Source organism: Eucyclogobius newberryi, unplaced genomic scaffold, assembly GCF_026437365.1.
Source record: "Eucyclogobius newberryi isolate DKJ021-1_F unplaced genomic scaffold, fEucNew1.0.hap1 SCAF_7, whole genome shotgun sequence".
NCBI lineage: Eukaryota > Metazoa > Chordata > Actinopteri > Gobiiformes > Gobiidae > Eucyclogobius > Eucyclogobius newberryi.
In genome coordinates this window covers 37318950-37339873 of record NW_027316389.1, presented here as the reverse complement: position 1 = coordinate 37339873, position 20924 = coordinate 37318950, and the positions used below count along the sequence as shown (strand labels likewise).

The window sequence follows — 20924 nt, the reverse complement described above, 5'->3', positions numbered from 1 at the left end:
TTACATATTTCCACCAATCAGCTGCTAACCGCATGGCTACAGCTATGTGCCTCAGTGTGTTCTCCACATGTGGTTGGGGAAGAGACCTTGTTCTCTCCTCTCAGAGACATTATTTACTCTCCAGACTTTCTCCAGAGATGATTACCTGGACTACATTGTAACGGAACTGAGGTACTTTTACTTTAATTGCTTTAACGCTGTGTTTTAAGGCGGTGCGCACCAGAGCAGACACGGAGCAATGCTAAGTTAACATGCTGCTTCAGTGCACTGAATCGGGTTATTTTTCTGCGTTTTGTCTGTACAAATTATATACTTATGTAGTATTTCTTGACCCGTATGTTGTGTGGATTGTGCTTTATGTCTGTTTTATGAAGCATTACATAAGTTTTTGTGGCAAAACCTGCGTTTAGCTCCGGGCTGTGGGGCTAAGTTGGAAGCTAAACTTGCTATCAACCTGTTAGCTCCGTACCAACCGGTTATTTATCTTAACGAAAGGTATTTATATAATGTATTTATACAATTGAATTTATGAATGTACTGAAGTATTTACTGCATTGTTTGTTAATTTAAAGAGATGAACTAAATGACATAGCTAAGCTAGCTAATGTTTGGGTATTTCACTGATGGTCCTGTCTATTGACCGCAGGCCAGGTGTGCCCAGTGGGGTACCAGAACAAAAGATTGAATTGATGGCGAGCTGAGACCAACCCGGAACCAGAACTGATTCACTGAACTTTACAAACCTACTATTGTACGTGTTGTCCCCCCCTGTCTGTAAATACCCCCCCCCCCCCCCCCCCCCTTTTTTTTTTATTATGTTCAGCGTCTTTGGGTCACTGAAAAGCGCTATATAAATAAAAGTTATTATTATTATTACAAATCCTTCAACATGAGTCGCCTGCGGTTATGGTAGGGGCTGATTCAGCCGTCCAATCCTACCCAAAAGACACCACAGACTTTGCAAACAGTCACAGCGCTATCTTTTGGACAATACAAAAACTCTGTTGCTTGCTCTTTCATGCACACTTTATTGCTATTTCATTGAGATGTGCAAATGTTATTTAATATGTGTGCACTTCCTACACTGGATATTTTATGCTGAATTTCGTGTTGAACTTTGATTGCAATTTATACAACCATAGATCGTGAACCTTTCAGTATATGAAACCATTGAACATCTGCAGATTGTACATTTTGTAAATATTGGATTAATTGTAGGTTGGTAAACCTTCACTGTAAATATATAAGGCACAGCCACACTTTGATTCACTAGTTTGTATTATTGCTTACACGCACCTCCCTGAGTCAAACCTACCTTCTGATCTAGCCCAGTGGCATATTGACACACATGCTACATGTGGGTTGTGCTTTATGTGTGTGTTTCATGATACTGAATCCAAAGTAAATATTTAATTCAACTCCGACTTCTGGATGGTAGAGATCAAATCAAATCAATTTATTTTTGTAAGGCCCAAAATCACAACAACAGTTGCCTCTGAGGGCCACAGGGAGAAATGAATCAACAATGTCTGTGGTGGCGATGAAGTCAGACAATGTCTGTGATGGCGATGGAGTCAGACAATGTCTGTGGTGGCGATGGAGTCAGACAATGTCTGTGGTGGCGATGGAGTCAGACAATGTCTGTGGTGGCGATGGAGTCAGACAATGTCTGTGGTGGCGAGGGACGATGTCCCAGGGTCCTCTGTCCTTAGACTCTCCTTCTCGGCCAGGAAAAACTACAAAAAAAACCCTCTTTGGAAAAAAAGCGTAGAAACCTGGAGGAGTTCCAGTGAAGGAGAGATCCGACTCTCACAGATGGACAGACGGACACGAGGGAGACTGGAGCTGGACCCACTCTTCAGGCAGATGAGGGATCGTCTGAGGCGAGCTGGACTCACTCTTCAGGCAGATGAGGGACCGACTAAGTCGAGCTGGACCCACTCTTCAGGCAGATGAGGGACCGTCGGAGGCGAACTGGACCCACTCTTCAGGCAGATGAGGGACCGTCTGAGTCGAGCTGGACCCACTCTTCAGGCAGATGAGGGACAGTCGGAGGCGAGCTGGACCCACTCTTCAGGCAGATGAGGGACCGTCGGAGGCGAACTGGACCCACTCCTCAGGCAGATGAGGGACCGTCGGAGGCGAACTGGAGCCACTCTTCAAGCAGATTAGGGACCGTCCACACAGGGCAGGGACCACTTCACCAGGAGAGGGACATCTGGGTCCACAGGTCCTCAGGAGTGAGAGAAAGAAAAAGAAGGCGGTGAACAGTTTGCAAGTGGAATTAAAAAATAAATATTGTTTGATAGCATAAGTAGTCAGAAGAAGAGGATAGTGCTCAAGCTGTCATACTTCCCCCAGCATAGTTACTCCTAGGGCAGCGTAGCTAAAGCTGTGGGTTTATGTTTCTGTTCCTAACTAGTCTGACCATAAGCGATTTCGAAGAGGAACGTTTTAAGCCTGGACTTAAGTGAAGAGACTGTGTCAGCATATTTAACATGGGTCGGGAGCTGATTCCATAACACAGGAGCCTGGTAGCTAAACGCTCTACCTCCTACAGTACTTTTAGAGACTCTTGGGACCACCAGAAGGCCGGCATTCTGAGAGCGAAGAGCTCTGTTTGGATGATATGGTTCTATAGCATCTTTGAGGTAGGATGGGGCCATGTCATTTATGGCTTTGTAGGTCAAGAGTAGAATTTTAAATTTGATTCTAAACTCGACGGGGAGCCAGTGAAGAGACTTCAGCACTGGCGTAATGTGCTCTCTTCTTTTTGTTCCTGTTAGTAATCTTGCTGCTGCATTTTGAACCAGTTGAAAGCTTTTTATGGAGCTTTTAGGACACGCTGCAAGCAGGGAGTTACAGTAGTCTAATCTAGTCGTTACAAATGCATGGATAAGTTTTTCAGTATCACTTTTAGGCAGGATTCTTCTGATTTTGGCTATGTTGCGCAAATGGAAATAGGCTGTTTTACAGACTTGATTTATATGAGCTTTAAATGAGAGCTCCTGGTCAAATAAGACTCCAAGATTTCTTACAGTAGAACTAGAGGCTACACTAACATTGTCCAGTGTGACTATCTGCTCAGTTAGATTGTCTCCGAGGTCGTAGATGCTTGGCCCTAAGCATCTACGACCTCGGTTTTTTCAGGGTTAAGAAGCAGGTAGTTTAGTATCATCCAGGTTTTTATCTCCTTCACACAAGCACTAAGTCTGTCTACTTGATCGCTCTGATCAGGTTTCATTGATAAATACAGCTGAGTGTCATCTGCATAGCAGTGGAAGTTAATGCCATGCTTTCTGATAATGTTGCCTAATGGCAGCATATAAAGAGTAAACAGAATTGGACCGAGTACCGAACCCTGTGGCACACCGTAAAGAGCATGGTGAGGAGCTCTGGTTTACATTAACAAATTGGTACCTATCAGATAAATAGGATTTAAACCAGCTGAGGGCTGTTCCTCCAACACCTACATCACATTCTAACCTCTGCAGTAGAATGTTGTGGTCGATGGTGTCAAACGCTGCGCTGAGGTCCAACAGAACCAGGATTGAGACCAGTCCATCGTCAGCGGCTAATAACAAATCATTTGTGACTTTAACTAGTGCAGTTTCAGTGCTGTGGTGGGCTCTGAACCCTGACTGGAAAACTTCAAATAAGTTATTGTCCTGCAGGTGGCGACAAAGCTGTTTTACTGAGCTGAGACGAAGGGAAGATTTGAAATAGGTCTGTAGTTTACCAATAGGTCGGGATCTAGATTAGGCTTTTTCAGAAGAGGTTTAATGACTGCATGTTTGAAGGACGTGGAACATAGCCACTTTCGAGTGAAGTATTTATTATATTAAGAATAGGGTCTATAATTAGGGGGAGAATGTCTTTGAGGAGTCTGCTTGGAATGGGGTCTAGGACACAAGTTGAGCTTTTAGAGGACATAATGGCTGAAGTTATCTCTGCTTGATCAACAGCTGTGAACCTTTCTAAGTTTACAGGTGGATTTATATGGGACATTAGTTTTACAGCTTGGGCTAGTTCAGGGCTAATAGCGGGGGTACTTTCATCTAATTTATCTCTGATTGTTTTTATTTTATTGTTAAAAAATAGGAGGAAATCATCAGAGCTGAGTGTAGCTGGGATTGAGGGCTCTACTGCTGTGACAGTTTGTTACCATGGCTACAGTGCTGAAAAGAAATTTAGTGTTACTTTTGTTGACTTCTATTAGATTTGAATAATATTTGGTTTGGGCCTTACACAGAGCCTGCTTATAGGACAACAGGCAACTTTTCCATGCTTTTAGGGATTCTTCTGTGTGAGAGCGACGAAATAATCGACGAAATAAAGAGATGTGATTTGTTAACGTGAAAATAACTTTCACATTCTTGGATTAATACATTTTTATTGTGTACGGAATCACCTGTGAATTCTGTTTATCGACAAATGGCAATAAACCCTGTTCTGATTCATTGATGCTATTCGGGGCCTTTTGTAATCCAAGTATTTCCATTTTAATATAGTAACTTTTAATTCTGATTCAAGTCTGTCAGTGTGACAGTCAGTGTGACAGGGGGGAGGGCTTATCCCAATGAGATGCAAATGAGCCCCCCTGTGACTCTGGGCTCACTCAGGTGAGAATCTTTTAGAGGCAGTTTTCTCAGTAAGAGGAATTCAGAGTTGTATACATTCAAATGACCACAACTTACTCAAATATTATCAGATGTGCATGAGTGAGACATCATTGGAAAGCTTTCAGAATCTGTGAATAACTCTCGATGTCTCCGGGGTGACATGTAACTGCTTTTTCCACGGTCGGTCACATTTCTTATGATCAAATGAAGGCATAGAACGGAGGATTCTGATGGCGCATATTTCTTATGATTAAATGAGGGCATAAAGCGGGTTAGGGTTAGGATTCGAGATGTTCTCTTGTTATTTTTCTATACACAGTACAACTTGCGGTGCCACCTGTGAGCAGCTGGTACATTAAACGTGACGAGCCCCAGTGCGTGTCTTCGTGCTTCGTGCGCATTTTACAGACTGACTACATCCCGATGCCGTCTGCGCCTTCACTTTAGCCCTATGAGGAACTTTCGGACTAGTGAACCTTTGGTCTAGTGAACCTTTAAAACCTTCGGACTCGTGAACCTTCGGACTAGCGAACCTTCGGACTAACGAACCTTCGGACTCGTGGGGGGTAACCGAGAACAACGAGCTAGCCAAGTTAGCCGCGAGCTAGCGCAGGAACAAATAACACAACATAGCAGGGATTGTATCTTGTGACTCACGCCACCATGACCGGGGCACTTTCTTTTCATCTGTGGCATTTGATAGATGTAGTAGTGATAGAATCATAAGCTCTGGAGAAAGTCTGGAGAAATGAATGAAATGTCCGAGGAACACGTAGCTGCTGCTGAATAAGTAGCCATGTGCTTCCAAAGCTGATTGGTCCCACATTGATTGGGCCTTGGTGGCAGATAACAGATCTCCATGGGGGAGATGGAGAAGCCTTGGGTGAAATCTGTTCTTACAACATAGAGCTGATCAAGACATACAAACTAATCAAAGACATTAAAATCTTAAATTGGTTGGCTTATGATCAAAATTACACACACAACTCGTGTGTGTGTGTGTGTGTGTGTGTGTGTGTGTGTGTGTGTGTGTGTGTGTGTGTGTGTGTGTGTGTGTGTGTGTGTGTGTGTGTGTGCGTGTGCGTGTGCGTGTGCGTGTGCGTGTGCGTGTGCGTGTGCGTGTGCGTGTGCGTGTGCGTGTGCGTGTGCGTGTGCGTGTGCGTGTGCGTGTGCGTGTGCGTGTGCGTGTGCGTGTGCGTGTGCGTGTGCGTGTGCGCGTGCGCGTGCGCGTGCGCGTGCGCGTGCGCGTGCGCGTGCGCGTGCGCGGGGCGGTGCCGGTTTAAGGCAGTTTGCAGAATGTCTCAAACCCTCTTTCGCCCCCAATTTCACACTATAGCTGTCCTGTCCAATAAAGCCTTTTCGCCATAAAAAGGAAAGAAAAGTTCCCATAAACAGATTATAATAAGATTGATTGCTCACTGATCAGAACAAAATAAAACCAGTTGTTATTTTAAGATATTATAAATAATTAATAAATTATTTTGGGGGGCTAATTTAGGTATAATTTATGAACTTTTCCTGATAATGTCTTACAGCTGTAACATTTTCTGTACTTCCAATTTTTGCAGGTAGTGTTATAAAAAGTAGTTACAAACTAATGATCACAAAATCCTATTGATCCAGCACAATTACGGATCAAAAGGTCATTATCAATCATCAAGGATATAGCTGAAAGCTCAGTCCCCTAGGATTAGGGTCTAAATTCATGTATTCAGATTTCTATGGTCCTGTTCCTCAGGCAAAGTGGACTCTGCCCAGCCTTTTTGGTTTGTGACCAGTGGGATTCCACTGGTTTTGCTTTCACTTTGTTCCTCTGTGTTTTATGCAGGTTTGCTGCTGCTGTAGATTGCGCTTCCCTCTCCTGTCGTGGCCCTCCTCCTGCCTGTTCTGCAAGAGGTACTACACACCAAATCTACCTAGCACTATAGAAACTACATTGCTGCCCTGTGGTTGAGTGGTTAAGGCGGCAGAACTTATGCCAGGCTCCTTATGAAGAGTTCAAATCTGTTACAATTTGCTGCCGCTTCCTTCTCTCATTCTGATTTGATGTGAAAGCTGTCCTGTCAGGCGCCACGTGCAGCCGGCAGCAGTGTTAAGTTCACATCCTGGCTCTGACAATTTATTGCATGTCCTCCGTTCTCTCTCATTGCCATTTCACGCTGAGCTGTCCTGTCTAATAAAGCCTGCAGACAAAATAAATCCTTTAAAAAATCTAATTAAATGTTTAATTTGATTTCCGGAAAGAAACAAAATCCTTTTTTCTGCTATTTGTGTCTGTGGACTCAAACAAGCTGTGGATATTCCACCAGAAAAGTTATATATTGTATTTCTCATGTACATCTATATGACACATTAGACTAAAATGTTCAGTAAAACAAAGGGAATATGATTCAATCAAACATTTTGCCCGTTTTTCTCCAATTTGTTTATGGTTGGTTAGTTGGACATGGCCAGCAAATAGGACATGGGAAGATGTAATTCCCCAATGTTACTTATCAACCAGACTGTAAACAAGGGCCAAATTTAAATCATAGTTAGAATTTGACAAATAATTACACCAGTTTATTTTGTCATAAAAGCATGTTGCGTGCAATGTTCTCGGAATCTTTGATGAAACTGTGCCGTTTGATTAAATAAGTGAACTCAGCACTACTTCCTGTAATTTTCAGCTTTTAATTGTCACATTTTCTTAACAAACAGCAACTTGACTGAAGAAAAAGTATGATCATTATTTACCACAGGGACTTTTTCACCAAAACAACCCCATAATTAGAAAAACATTAGAACCGGTCATATTGACTTAAAATGTGAAGAATAAGATGAATGTGTGCCACATGAATTGACACCTCTATGAATCGATATGTGCATATGGGCTCCGCTGAAGTAGATCACTGTATTCTGAGTAACCTGAGTGTGGGATAAAAATAAAGTTCAATGTGTGCTAAAATATGCCCTGCTCTGTGCCTGCAGGTCAGTGTGCAGCACCTGCTGTGCCAAGGTAAGTCACATGTTTTAGGTATGTTTCAGGGACCATGCTGACAGACCTAATAAAACTGAGCTCATAGCTCACGTGATTGTTTGTAGATTCTCTACTACTGCCCCTGCCTGGCATGACTTTCATCACATTATAATAGAAAGTTCAACATTTTATAAATGCACAGTTGTATAAAAGCCACATTAACATATTTGCAGTTTCAAATAATTCCTGATGCAAAGACACAAGTTTTTGGTTGTTGGGTGTTTCTGAAGATGAGCTGATAAATATGTTGTTTCTCCTTGACCTTGTGCATTTATTTGCGCAGATGAAGATCCCTTCCAAAAAGATGGCTCACATTCCAGTATACGCTGTGAGCTTTCATGTTGCTCCCAAAGACCAAATACACAAGAGTCAAGTATTCAAGTAAGTCTCTGTAAACATGGCACACTTCCTCCAGCGGTCCCATTGGCAGTTTTCAGCCGTGGCGGGCTGTGGGTCTGGGGCTTGGGGCTTCAGTGAGGTCACACAGTCCCACCTGATTGAATCCACCTTTTATTACCATCATATTACTACCATCATTATGATGCCATGACTCAAGACACTACACATTTAGACAGAAACGCAGTTCAACCAGGCTTTGCGTGCGCCGATGTCCATGCATTCTCCGCGCCGTTCTCCGCTCGTTCTCCGCACTGATGTCTGCGCTTTCTCCACGCAGTTCTCCGCACCGATGTCCGCTCGTTCTCCACGCCAATGTCTGCGCTTTCTCCGCGCAGTTCTCCGCACCGTTGTCCGCTCGTTCTCCGCGCCGATGTCCGCGCATTCTCCGCGCGATGTCAACGCCGATGTCTGTGCATTCTCCGTGCGTTGGAACTTTGAAAGTGGCGAACAGGCCTGTAACAGGCTTTGCAGCGTCGAACGACTTCCTTACAACGTCTAACTTTTCTACAAAAGTTTGTCTTGAGAAAGGCGTTAGAATTATATCCTCGACTAAATCAATATCTTTTCCTCCTTCTGCCATCATAGGTTGAAAAAACAGCTTAGTAGTACGCAGATTAATTTGTCTGTCAAATTCAGTTTCCTCGTTCTGAGGTTCTGGGTTCTGCATGGACCCGCCCATAGGACCTGCCTCTCAATATGGTTGATCCAATCAAAAGATGTGCACGTGATGCTCTAGATGGCTCCTGTGTAACAGCCAGCAGACGTACAATAGCCAACTCTAAAGCTGATTGGTTGACACATGATTTTCATTTCCATTCACTTTAAGCTACAAGCACCAGCACTGTTGAGTCTGAAGGGCTGAGGGCAGATTTTAGACCCCTGGCAAAACATGATGGCTTAATATGATTGGATAAAAGATCTAACATAAAGACCAGCCCTCCAAATCTCAACCTGGGGCTAGAAGAGTGCAACCAAGAGGAAAGCCAAAGTATAACTCCTACTCTGGGGAATAATTTAATAAGTATTTGTAGGACAATATATATATATATATATATATATATATATATATATATATATATATATATATATATATTATTCTTATTATGTTTAGGCTAGCAAGCCTTGCTGGCCTTCTCTGTTAAACCCAAAAGGCCTTGCCCTGACGGCCCACCACCGGTTTTCAGGGTGGGCAGCTGGGGGTGGCAGGAGGAAGAGACATTAGATGCATGAGCTGCACATGTACAATACAACCTTAGGCGGTCGGGTGTCTTTATTCGTACCCATGGGTAAATTGGTTTGCAGTGATTAAGAGGCCTCAAACATGCATGCACACAATATAAAAACTGACATAATGGATCAATCAATTACGCAGCATGAGCGTATTTAAAAGGACAATAACTGCTGGGACAAAACTCTCTCTATATCTTTTGGTCCTGCATTTTGGCACGACCAGTCTTAGTAAGGCTAACAAGTCCAGCTTGGCTCCCAAAGGCCTGTCACCAGCCGCTAATCCAAGTGGCGTCCCCGTGGTGGACTCCCCAGGCCCATCCTTGTTGGAAGGAGGAGAGGACATAATTTTACAACAGGTGACCCTTATGTTGTGTGACATGAAGGATGACATGACGTCATTGAGAGCTCAGGTCAGAGCTGGGAACAGTGCCCATCTTGAAAGAGACAGAGGTGGAGCAGCATATTTCAGACATTATGGGTGAGTTACGGTAGCTGAAAGCTGATGAAGTGAAACTGCAGGTGGAGAACAAGACTATGAATAGCCAGATCTTGGATTCTGAATCCAGGTCCTGCAGAAAAAAACTGAAGACTCGTGGGAGTCTTGGAGGGTGATGAGGGAGCAAACGGTGACATATTTCTTGAGCGGGTTGTGCCAAAATGTATTTGTAGAGCACAGATCAGACGGAAGTAACTCAAAGCGCTAAGTAGGGGATAAGGTTACATTTTTCAAGATCTTTTTTAATAGTAACATAAAGAGGGGTATAATTAATCACCAGAACTGTTGTTAAGTCTCTATGAAGTACCACACCTAAATATCTAAGTGATTCCATTTGCCATTTAAATGGGTTGGTCTTTCTAAAGGTCATAGGGGGTTGCCAGTATGAAATAATTTCAGTTTTTTTGTACATTAATTTTGTATCCAGACATTGTACCAATTGTTCACAATCACATTAGGCTGCCCCAAATAAATTGTCTGTTTGCTGTAACCCGACCCACCATTTTTCAAGTGGGTGGGTAGGTAGGTAGGTAAATTCTTTTTTTTTTTTTTTTAACTTTGAAGGCAAAAAAAGATCCAAAATGAGTTGTATGTTTGCTGTAACCCTACCAACATTTTTCAAGTGGGTATGTAGGGAGGTAAATTATTATTTTTTTTTACTTTAAAGCATTCCAAATTTGTATATAGAATTTAATGATAATTTGCCTATGAAATTAAGTTAATATTATCATTTATCACAAGAGATGATACCGTAAATGTACAAAACATAAAAATGAATAAGTCCAGCCAATAAACAATTTTTGTACAGGACAAATTATTTTATTTTTTGGCCATTTTCACAGTAAATTAACTTTACATCCACGGAACAATAAAACAAAATACACTGCAAATACACGTGTGTATGTAAAAATAGAACTTTTTGAACATTTTAAAGAACGGAATAATAGGTCTCCTGGAGTGAGACCATGGGGTTCAATGAACAGGAAATTTGTCTATCGAGGATTTCTCTTTGGAGTTGTTTTTTGTCTACATGATTCACTCGCACATGTAGGCAATACAACTTTGTAAACGTTTAACAAGTCTTTGTCTTGTTCTGCTGCAGCTTCGGCACAGTGGCAACAGACATCATTTCTACCAATAGCAAATGAATAAAAGGCAAATTCAATTGGTGTTCTGCAATATATCTGTATCCTCACAAATACCAGTCCATGTAGATCATCACCTGAAATTTAAAGAAAGTATAATTATTCATCTTACAAGCAAAATCTGAAATCAACTCTAAAAGCACTTAATTCAAATTAGTTACTGTTATTAGTATTACTATCTATCAATACACACCTTCAGATGTAACTGGGGAGCCACAGGTATAATCGTACTTCTCAAAAGTCTTCCGTAGTGACCTCATTTCTTGCACAGTCATCACCTTCCTGGAGTAAATTAGCCTGTACTTCCCACATTCAGCACATGCAACAGTGGAACGAGCATTCTGAGCTGTCAACACACTGTTCTTGCAACCCTGAAAATGTAAGAAATTAATATCAAAATGTGTCAGTCAAACAAAATTCAGGTTGTTCGAAGGAATTAATAATTACCTGCTGCTCTTCGGCAACAGCGACAGAACTTTTTCTCTGAGCTGATGGTCGATTTTCATCAGTAGTCTGTTGACAACAGCATCAAAGGGCAAGTAGTGTTCATTGCTAGCATCCAGTTGTGGATCTGGTAGCCAAGGAAGAACTCCACAAACATTTTTCCAATCACCACAGCAAGTGCGATCATCACATCGGCAGATTTGGAATGTATAAGTACGCTCACGGCAGTGGTCTTGGATAAAAATCTTGTACTTTTTTTTGTTGCCCATATCTTTCTTCGTGTATTTCCCCATTTCAATGTCGGCGTCAATCACTTCAATTATTTTTTCAGTGAAAGCTTTGACGTCATCTCTAGTAGTTGGAACACCAAAAGAGAAGTTCTGCCCTTTCAACTGGACACGAGAAGTACGCTCTGATAGGAGTTCAATCATAGGCTAGATGCCAACCACTCTGCTTCAATTTCAGGATACTGCTCGGCTTTCTTTCGAATAGCATCCATGGAACCACAAGGTTTGAGGAGTTTCTCGACATCACTTGAACAAAGTTCAGAATGGACATGATCCTCTCGACGGGATTGGCCCAACTATGACCTGGAGCAGTTCTGCCAGCTATTATCATGTCGAGGTCAAGCTCCTTGAATATGGCGATAAAAGACAATTTGACACTTTCAAAGTTAAGGCGGTGATCAGGCACACCATCACTGTAGATCATGAGTATGGGATTTATACCAGTTTCTTAATCCTTTAGAAATTGAGTCATTTCCAACGCATGGCAAAATGGTGAACTAGGCTTGAACACAGAGTCCTTCAAAGTGACTGTCACTTCTCCATGCAGAAAACCTTCATCATGTTCTGGAATGTCTACACTTAGGCAGCCTTTACTATTTACGTCATGATCCAAGCCTCCCAAAATCGAAGTGGAAGTAGCCAGCGTCTTCTTACCACGAACTCCAGATGAAAGATACAGACCAGGCTCGCCATAGTCTATCTTGGATTTATCATCAACAGAGATAAAATGTACAAACATCTCTATGCTCGATAGCATACTGTTGCATGTATTTATACTGGGCTGCACAGTAATGATCATCAGGGTGGGCAGCTCACAATTGTCTGCTTTGGACCTTGTACTGTAGGTTTATCCGGCCTGAGTACAGTTTAGCAGCCTTGGAATATGAATTGTTTGGCACAAATGCAAACAAGACTGTTGAGTCACTGGGTATAGGAGTCCCTTCAGGGAAATTGGCACTGACTTTATCAATAAGATCTCTCACAGAGATGTATTCTGAGAAGTGAGCGACCCCATGCCTTCGTTCATCAGCTGCAGCAAAAGCTTCAACCTCTTTTTCCAATGCACCAAAGAAGACAGTAAATGTGTCACCAGGTCGACCCTTATTGAGGTGGCGGAGGTCAGTGATCAAATTAGGATCTGAGGACAAAATTGCTCGACGAACTCGCTCATCAATAGATGGATTTTGAAATGCAGAGGAATCAAGGGTGAGTTGAGTATATGCAGCTCGTATCACATGAGGTGGGACACGCCTAGAGTACTGTACGTTTGTTGGAATTCAGCCCGTTGCTGCCGTGTATGATAAACATTCAGTCTTGGCTCTATCATCTTGAGCACACGAGCTCCATCTGTCATCATTGCACTCTCATTCCGACCACAAGGAACTTTCCACACAACAATAGCTGCACATTCAGAACCGATCAGAACAGGTATAAAACACACTGAAATAGAACAACCACCATCAATGAAAACCTACTGATTCATCCAACATTAAATAAATCTAAGTCTATATTGCTAAACCAACCATACCTCCATTGCCTTGTTTGATATTTTAACAAACAATATGACATTGATTCTGATTAATTTCATTCATATTTCATTTCACCTATAATTATACATACCTTAACACATCAATTGAGGATGAGACAGTCAATCCATCAAGGAATCTCTTTCGTTCCATCCTGTTTTTGAACTGTGTCACCAAATGCTTTGATTCATCAAAGAAGACCGGTTCATACTCATCCAGAATAGAATACTTTGTCTCAACGTCACCTGCTGCAGGATGATGTTCAATATAGACATGTTCGGCTAATGTTCTTGCAGGTGAACTTTTAGATTGCCTTTCCATCTGCTTCAGAGAACTTTTATCCAAAAACGCAGCATAACTGTCCATAGATACAGCTAACTGCTCATCTCTGAAACCACCCCACGACTTCATAAATGGATAGTTGATATAAGAGAAGAGACAATGACTTAATGTTCGCAGTTCTTTTGCATCAAGGACAGGGGCTTTTATTTTCTTTCTCTTGAAGTCATTAAAGCCAACAAATCGATGGAGTCTGAAAGAAAGAGAAGATAAATTAATCATTTCAAAATTCTTTGAAAATATTTTCATTCTATTTATATTTGTAGCTCAAATTTGCATCACTAAATCTTACATTTTCTGGTTCCATTGCCTTACATAAGGCTAATATTAGGCAGGCTTAATATTTTTCTAATTTTAGTTGTCCCTAGTAGGGTTATTAATAAGATATGCAATTAACAACTATTTTATGAAAAAGAAATTCAATCATACCTGGCAGGAATGCTTATGACAGCACTGTTGCTTGATGCACGTCTCTAATCTTTTGCTGGTGTGTGTCAAGATACCAAAGAACATCCAACATGTTCGGCTCGGTTGGAACTCAGTGTCAGAGAATAACGATCAATATCGTCTTTTTCACGAGTCCACAAGTCCACAAGCACATTACGCCCCTTGTCAGTCTTTCTTAACACCATCAATATATTTTTAATTCAAATTCTTTTCCCTCGCTTCGTCCGGTCTGACACTGACACGCCACTGAACACTCATGTTGCCGTCGCCATTTTTTAAATTCTGCCAGTGACACGCGGTGACCGCCAGCGGTCAGGCTTCAACACACAATGAGTTGAACGTTCTCCGCTCGTTAAGTTTAATTTTAATTTCTTTTTCGGCTTCGTAATATTTTTAGCGAGTTCCAGTGATACAAAATTATTCAACACGGCGCTTCTTTGAAAAAACGGTCGGTGAGTCGGCGAAATATAAGAAAAATAAAATAATTTGGCATAATTTTGACAAAATGCTGATATTTTTTTTTCAGTCGGCTATAATTTTGACGGCTCGGTCGGGTTACGGCAAACAGACATATTATTTTGCTCTGCCTTAGGTATGGAAATATCTGGTTTGGTCGAATACAATAGAACATCATCTGCATAGCAGGCAATTTTGTGTTCCGTCCCATCAATTGTAACACCGTGAATTGTTTTTGATTGTCTTGATTGATAAATTGGGCCAATGGTTCCAAATACAAAGCAAATTGGAGGGGAGACCAGGCACAGCCCTGCCTTACCCCCCTTTCCAGAATCATTGGATCTTTCAGATGACCATTAATTTAAATTCTTCTTGTTGGACCATGTAAAGAGCCCCAATAGTTTTACAATAAATTGTCGATTTAAAATGTCTGTACCACTTTAAATAAATATGTCCAGCTTACAGAATCAAAATCTTTCTCGGCGTGCAAACTAATTATTACAGCTTTGTTTTGTTGTCTTTGTATTTGGTTGTCTTGTGTTTAACGTTTGGTACGGAATCCTGTTTTATCATTGTGTATTAAATTTGGGAGTATTTGTTAATTTTTTTTGGACATACATATATGATAGTTCACATTCAGAATAGAAATTGGTCTTTATGAGGCACAGTCGATCCTTCCCTTCTTTTGGTATCGGGGATATTATGGCTTCTTTCCAACTGGGAGTTTTGACAAAAGGAAAGGAGTAAGTGCGTCTTTTAAAGATTTATACCAATCTGAGGTGAACCCATAACTCCCCTGTGATTAGAATTTTTTAGTATCAATTTCAGGCTTTTTTTTTTGAAGAAATTGCATCACTTTGGGGATAGAAACTTCTGGTCTGGTCAAATATAATGGAACATCGTCACAGTAGCAGGAAATGTTATGTTATTGAATGTAACAGTGTGAATAGTTTTTGCTTGCCTAAATTGGGCCAATGGTTCCAAATACAAAGCAAACAGGAGGGGGGGACCAGGCACAGCCTCACCCTCCTTTCCAGAGTCAGCGGATCTGTTAGGTAGCCATTGATTTTAATTCTTGATGTAGAACCATTGGAAGAGCCCCAATTTATAATTAATCATCCATTTGAAATGTCTTTAACAATTTCAATAAATAAGGCCAGCTAACAGAATCAAAAGCCTTCTCAGCATCCAAACTATTTTACATCTGTCATTATTGATGATGAAGAAATAGTCTATTCTGGAATAAATTGCATGATTAATGATGATAAATTGAAATTAGTATATTGGTGTGCATTCTGGTTCATCTCCCTCCAGATGTCAATCAGTCCTATATTTTGGCCTGAGCCGGATCGACAAGAACAGTCCCGACGATGGACTTTGTTGCTGGGGTTTGGTTTTTGATGCTTTACTGGTGTTCTCCTACCAAGTGCAAAAAGGTGCTTTGATAAATATTTACCGTGCAAAATCTTGTTGAGAACCTCCCCTGATGAGACTGGGGCAGAGCTGACGATCTCTCCTTTAAACCCCCATATTCAATATTATTTACGCCATTCCTACTCCTAAAGGCTAACTTTACACAGTCTAACAGATGCAAAAATATAATGGTTACCGCATAAAATTATCAAAATAAATAAACAACCTTGATTATGGCCAAAACGGAGATAATTGTCAATGTAAATGATTTGTTGCTCACATGACCACTGAAACCCGCAAGACTAAGGCATTTAAACCCCAAACGCGGATGTTTGCGGGTTTGCCAAAACGCACCATGGGAGGACAGAGAGAAGAAGCAGCGCGCAGATAAGTGTAACAGTAGATTTTGCGTGTTTTAGATATGCAGAACTGACGCTTCTGAGTGTGCACCCTTAGTCACGGCAAAACGCGCTAGAGAAAATTGTATTTGAGATGAAAGGATTTGGCTCGGCACGCAGTAGATAGGGATACGGGCGCGCGGGTCTTGCTCTTCCCGGACTTATTAAAATTGTATATGGGGGCCGGAAAAATGAAAAAAAATAGGAGTAAACAAGGACAAGTAAGCCTGTGAGTGGTATTAAGTTCTAATTTTGAAGACCCCGTAAAAAAGAACGCTCAGTAGCGCCACCTCAAAAATCAATTAACATGTGGCCAATGGGAGCCTGAAGCCAAAAAAAAGTTACAGTAAAGATATGACGCTCAATCCAAAATAATGAATTTGTCGTAGACAACTGAAAATATTTAAGGTTCATTTGTGACTAGGCACAATGCGACAAAATCATGTGACAATAGTTTGAGTTGTTGAATAAGTTTTGTGCAAAATGATGAGTTGAATGCAATGGTGTATATTATATTAGCTATACTCTACGGTGCCCCTTAAACATTTGAATTAAGTCAAAAAAATTCCTTTGATGTAGACTAATCAAATTTGGCACAGACATTCTTTTCGCCAGTTTGAACAAAAAAAGCCAATTACTGCATACCTCTATCTGCAAGCATTTTACCGTGGCAACCTAACAAATATTGCCATAGACTTGCGTTCTGGGTTACAAGCATCTTGAATGGGATGAAAACATTTACTTTGACGCAGAAAAATTTAAATATGGCACAGACATACTTATCCAGCAAGGACCAGAACAATCCAGCTATGATGCAAAGTGTTTATTGGCATATGAGAAACATGATCAATACGAGTCTACAGAAATTTATGGCGTTTTGGGGCTTCCAGCGATGAGGGCTGTAGGCTCCCGGGCCTCGATACCCCCATCTAGGAGATTCATTCGAATAATAATTAGAAGAGGATCAGAGGGAGGGGCACGAAGTCAAGAATACTGATGTGTGTGACCTGGATCCCAAATTACCCCGCGGTCGCAAGGGGGGCGAGGGCCTTTATCGCCGCTCGCAGCTTTAATCTTCATTAATTTGAAGAACTTCTTATTTATTGGTGCCCCTCAAATTTGACACGTCCAATGAAGGTTGGATGTGAAAATTCCAAATGCCGCCACAAATTAGGGTTCCCTCAGAGTGGTTTACAATCAGGTCTATAATATCGGTATAGAAACAATCAGCAGATGTGTCCTTCTATAAAAAAAACTTTCCGTTACCATTTCAGGAGATAAAGAGGAGGCTATAAATTCCCTCCTGGACACCCTCAACTTGCCTGTTATGCCAGAAGAGCAAAACAAAAACAAAAAAATAGGAGCGAAAATTACAGTGTTTAAAATACAATGTGCTATCAAAATATTAAAGAACAATACATCTTTGGGGAGTGATTGGTTCACCTCAGAGTGGTAAATTTCTATTCTTAACTGGCTGCTTAAGAAAACTCTAGGATCTCTCCTAGCTGGAAAAAAGTAATTACATCTCTAATACCATAAGAAGGGAAGGACCTCATATAGACCCATTTCTATCTTGAATGTAGACTATCATATATACACCTAATTATGTCCAAACAAATGGAACAAATTCTCCCTTGTCCGTCCGAGGGAGTCAGATCCCTCCTTCACTGTGGAACTCCTCAAGGTTCCTACTTTGGTAGTTTTTCCTGGGCTTATTTGCAGGCCACTGCTAGCCATTCGGGTGCCCTAAGCAGAAATGCTCAGTGGTGCCCCTATGCCCCAATTCCCTTCAAACTAAATATTGTTTTATTTTTCATATAGGCAATCCTAAAGGGGTCTGGGGATCATATTATTCCCTGTAGTCCGGTGCATTTTAGATGTAATATTAATAGCAACTGAATTACTCTACATTTCCTTGCTCCACCCTTGATTCACTCTGAGCCCTTCTCTCGCTCTTCTACAGAACAGAACCGTTCCCACCTGTGCCCCTGATCTGTCTGCGTCTGTTTAAACTGTGGCTTGTATTGCCCTTTCAAATTTCCAACTCGAGAGAGTAGCAATGTAACTCTAGTCCTAGAGTTTTCATTCAGTACAAACTGCCTGATCAGGTTTATGCCCATCGGAGCATTTGATGCCCTACGCGCTGCGCGTTATGTGCGTAATGGGAGCGGCGGCACTGCTTATTTTAACAGTATTTCAGAACAATTTAAATATAGTTGAGACAGGGTAATTTTAGATTGTATTGTCAATCACTACTTGCCTTGATTGCCCTGACTGGACGCCACAAACAAGCAGTGTATATGACCAATCTTGCCAATCAGAGCAAGAGTTGCTAGAATGGAGCTAAAGATTAGAAAGCTGTTTTGTGAAAGCTGTAGGTCCCTGTCAACTGGACACAAGCTGTTTGTTTTTACATTGGGTCCATGAGGGGAATGCTTTCTGGACTGTAGAGGTATTATTTACCTTGATGTACCAATGGACTGGCCATTAATGACAACAGATTTAAACAGGTTTAAGCTAAGAGTAGTATTCAGTTATTTTAATAGATACAAGTCCCAGTAAGGATCCTGGGACTTGAGAAACACGACTGTACATGATAACATTAGTCTGCCTTGTATCTATTTAGAGATGGAATCACAGATGCTAATGTCAGTCCTCTGTTCCTCTCAGGTGTGTGCATGCCCTGTGTCGGCGTGCAGTGGAGGAGGAGTTCCCTCACCTGTACGCCCACGGCAGCAGCCTGCGTGACATCTGCTCCGACTGTTCAAAGTTTGTGGCTGACGTGGTTTCGTCCAGTCGCCGGAGCCTGGACATCCTCAACACGCCCAAGAGAAACCTACAAACTGCTACTTCTCTTGCTATGAGGGCTCAACCCGATGTCCCCTAGAACCTCCCATCTGATGTCCCCAAGACCCTCCGCTCTTACCTGATGTCCCCTAGACCCTCTCACTATGTTGTCCCCTATACCCTCCCACCTGATGTCCTCTAGACCCTCCCCCCAATGTACCATAGACCCTGTCGCCCGGGTCAGTACTAGATCAGACCCCAGCATGTCTCACGGGAGTCAGAATTGGCTCCAATATGGCGGCCCTCATGGCGGCCCAAAAAGACAATAATTATATGATCGATACGCTTCAGACACTGGGGTAGGGTTAGGGACAAGAGAGCGGATTTGGACCAAAGAGAGAAAATTATTGCCTGAGCTGTATCAGCGGGACCGGTCTTGGTCGCCGAAATGTTGGGGCCAGTAACTTCGGTTTCGGTCGCCGCCATATTTGAATTCTGACTTCCGTGAGCCAGCTGGGGTCTAATCTGATGCCAACCCTGTCGCCTGCTGTCCCCTAGACCCTTGACTTCATGTTCCCTTGTCAATCCACTTCATGTTCCCTAGACCCTCCCTGATGTCCCCAAGACCGTCTCACTTCCTGTCCCCTAGACTCGACCTGATGTCTACTAGATCCCTCCTCCTGCTGTCCCCCATTCACCTTATTCTGGCAGCGCCATCCAACGTAATCCCTCTTACGGTTGTATTAATTAATGTAGGGCTGTAAGACCTTGAGAGAAAATGTGTTTTACACTGACTAAAAAGCCACCCAGGGAATGCAGTGTTGACTTGTTGGTGCACATTGTACTTTATAGCCTTAGTTTGGCAGCAAGACTTTTCCCTCATTCCGCTTAAGGCAATGGCATTCTTGCTCGACCCTAAGTGCAATTACAATGGGAGGGCTGATCTCTTGCAGAAAGATGCAAAAGTGGGCGGTGAGGAATAAGGTAAAATAGGCTCGTCACCCTGCCCTGTACAACTCCTTCACTATCCTTCCCATAGACCACTCACTGGCCAGCCCCCATAACACTGCGGTGGAGTCCACCCTACACATGACAAGAGCGTGGAACAATCGCATCGGCAGCCTCCTCCACTGAGAACTTAAATGTTAGTGTTTTTTTTAAGCACTTGGACACCTCCCTCCAATAAAGAACCCCCAGCATTGGTGGACACAATTACCACAGTCTTCATGATTTTAAGCGAGTAAAGTTGCATAGCACATATCAACAAATATTGCAACGTGCAAGCTACCTGCGGTTGCCTTGATTTGACATGAATGTTACTTAATCACAATGTGATGATGTGAAAAGCTTGAGTATTAAATGATTTTTAACAAATGATAATGATATTATTATTTTATTTTTATATTTATATTGTAATAATGTTATTAAGTTTTTAGTAGTGTTGGATGTCTAATCATTTTATAGTGTCAATTTTCCTTATGTAATCTATAAACTAATAAGTTTCTGTCTATCTTAAAGTTTATATGACATATAATGACTTATCATGTTTTCCAATTTAGTTATTCTCACATCAGTTAAGTGGCAGTCTGTGAAGAAAAGTTTGGAAAAAAATGCAGGAGATGGGGTGAGTTCAAAATAGAAAGACTCTGTCCCAAATACACAACATACAAACTGCAGGCACAAGAACACATTTTTCTGACAGTTTAAACATGTTTAATGATACTAGTTGTTAAATTCATGAATTTAACAACTGGTATCGTCATGTATGTTTATTTGACAAATATTGTCCCTTGTTTACTGTCTGATTTTCAGTTATGGAATTCCTTTATGAAGGCTCCGTTTCATCTGCTGCCTATGCCCTACCAGGACGTTTTATTTTTATTTTTTAAATAGGCCATAGACTAATAGGCCAGGTT

At 41.7% G+C, this 20924-nt stretch overlaps 1 protein-coding gene across 1 annotated transcript in view; it reads left to right on the top strand.

Annotated features, from left to right (window-relative positions):
- spire2 (spire-type actin nucleation factor 2) overlaps positions 1–19256 on the top strand; it is a 75965-nt gene extending 56709 nt beyond the window's left edge. The window contains exons 12-15 of the mRNA XM_072435806.1: positions 6451–6518; positions 7593–7620; positions 7925–8022; positions 18892–19256. Of these exons, the coding sequence (XP_072291907.1) occupies positions 6451–6518; positions 7593–7620; positions 7925–8022; positions 18892–19108 (411 nt within the window). The 3' untranslated portion in view covers positions 19109–19256. The remainder of the gene's footprint in view (positions 1–6450; positions 6519–7592; positions 7621–7924; positions 8023–18891) is intronic.
- Positions 19257–20924: the final 1668 nt, after the last annotated feature.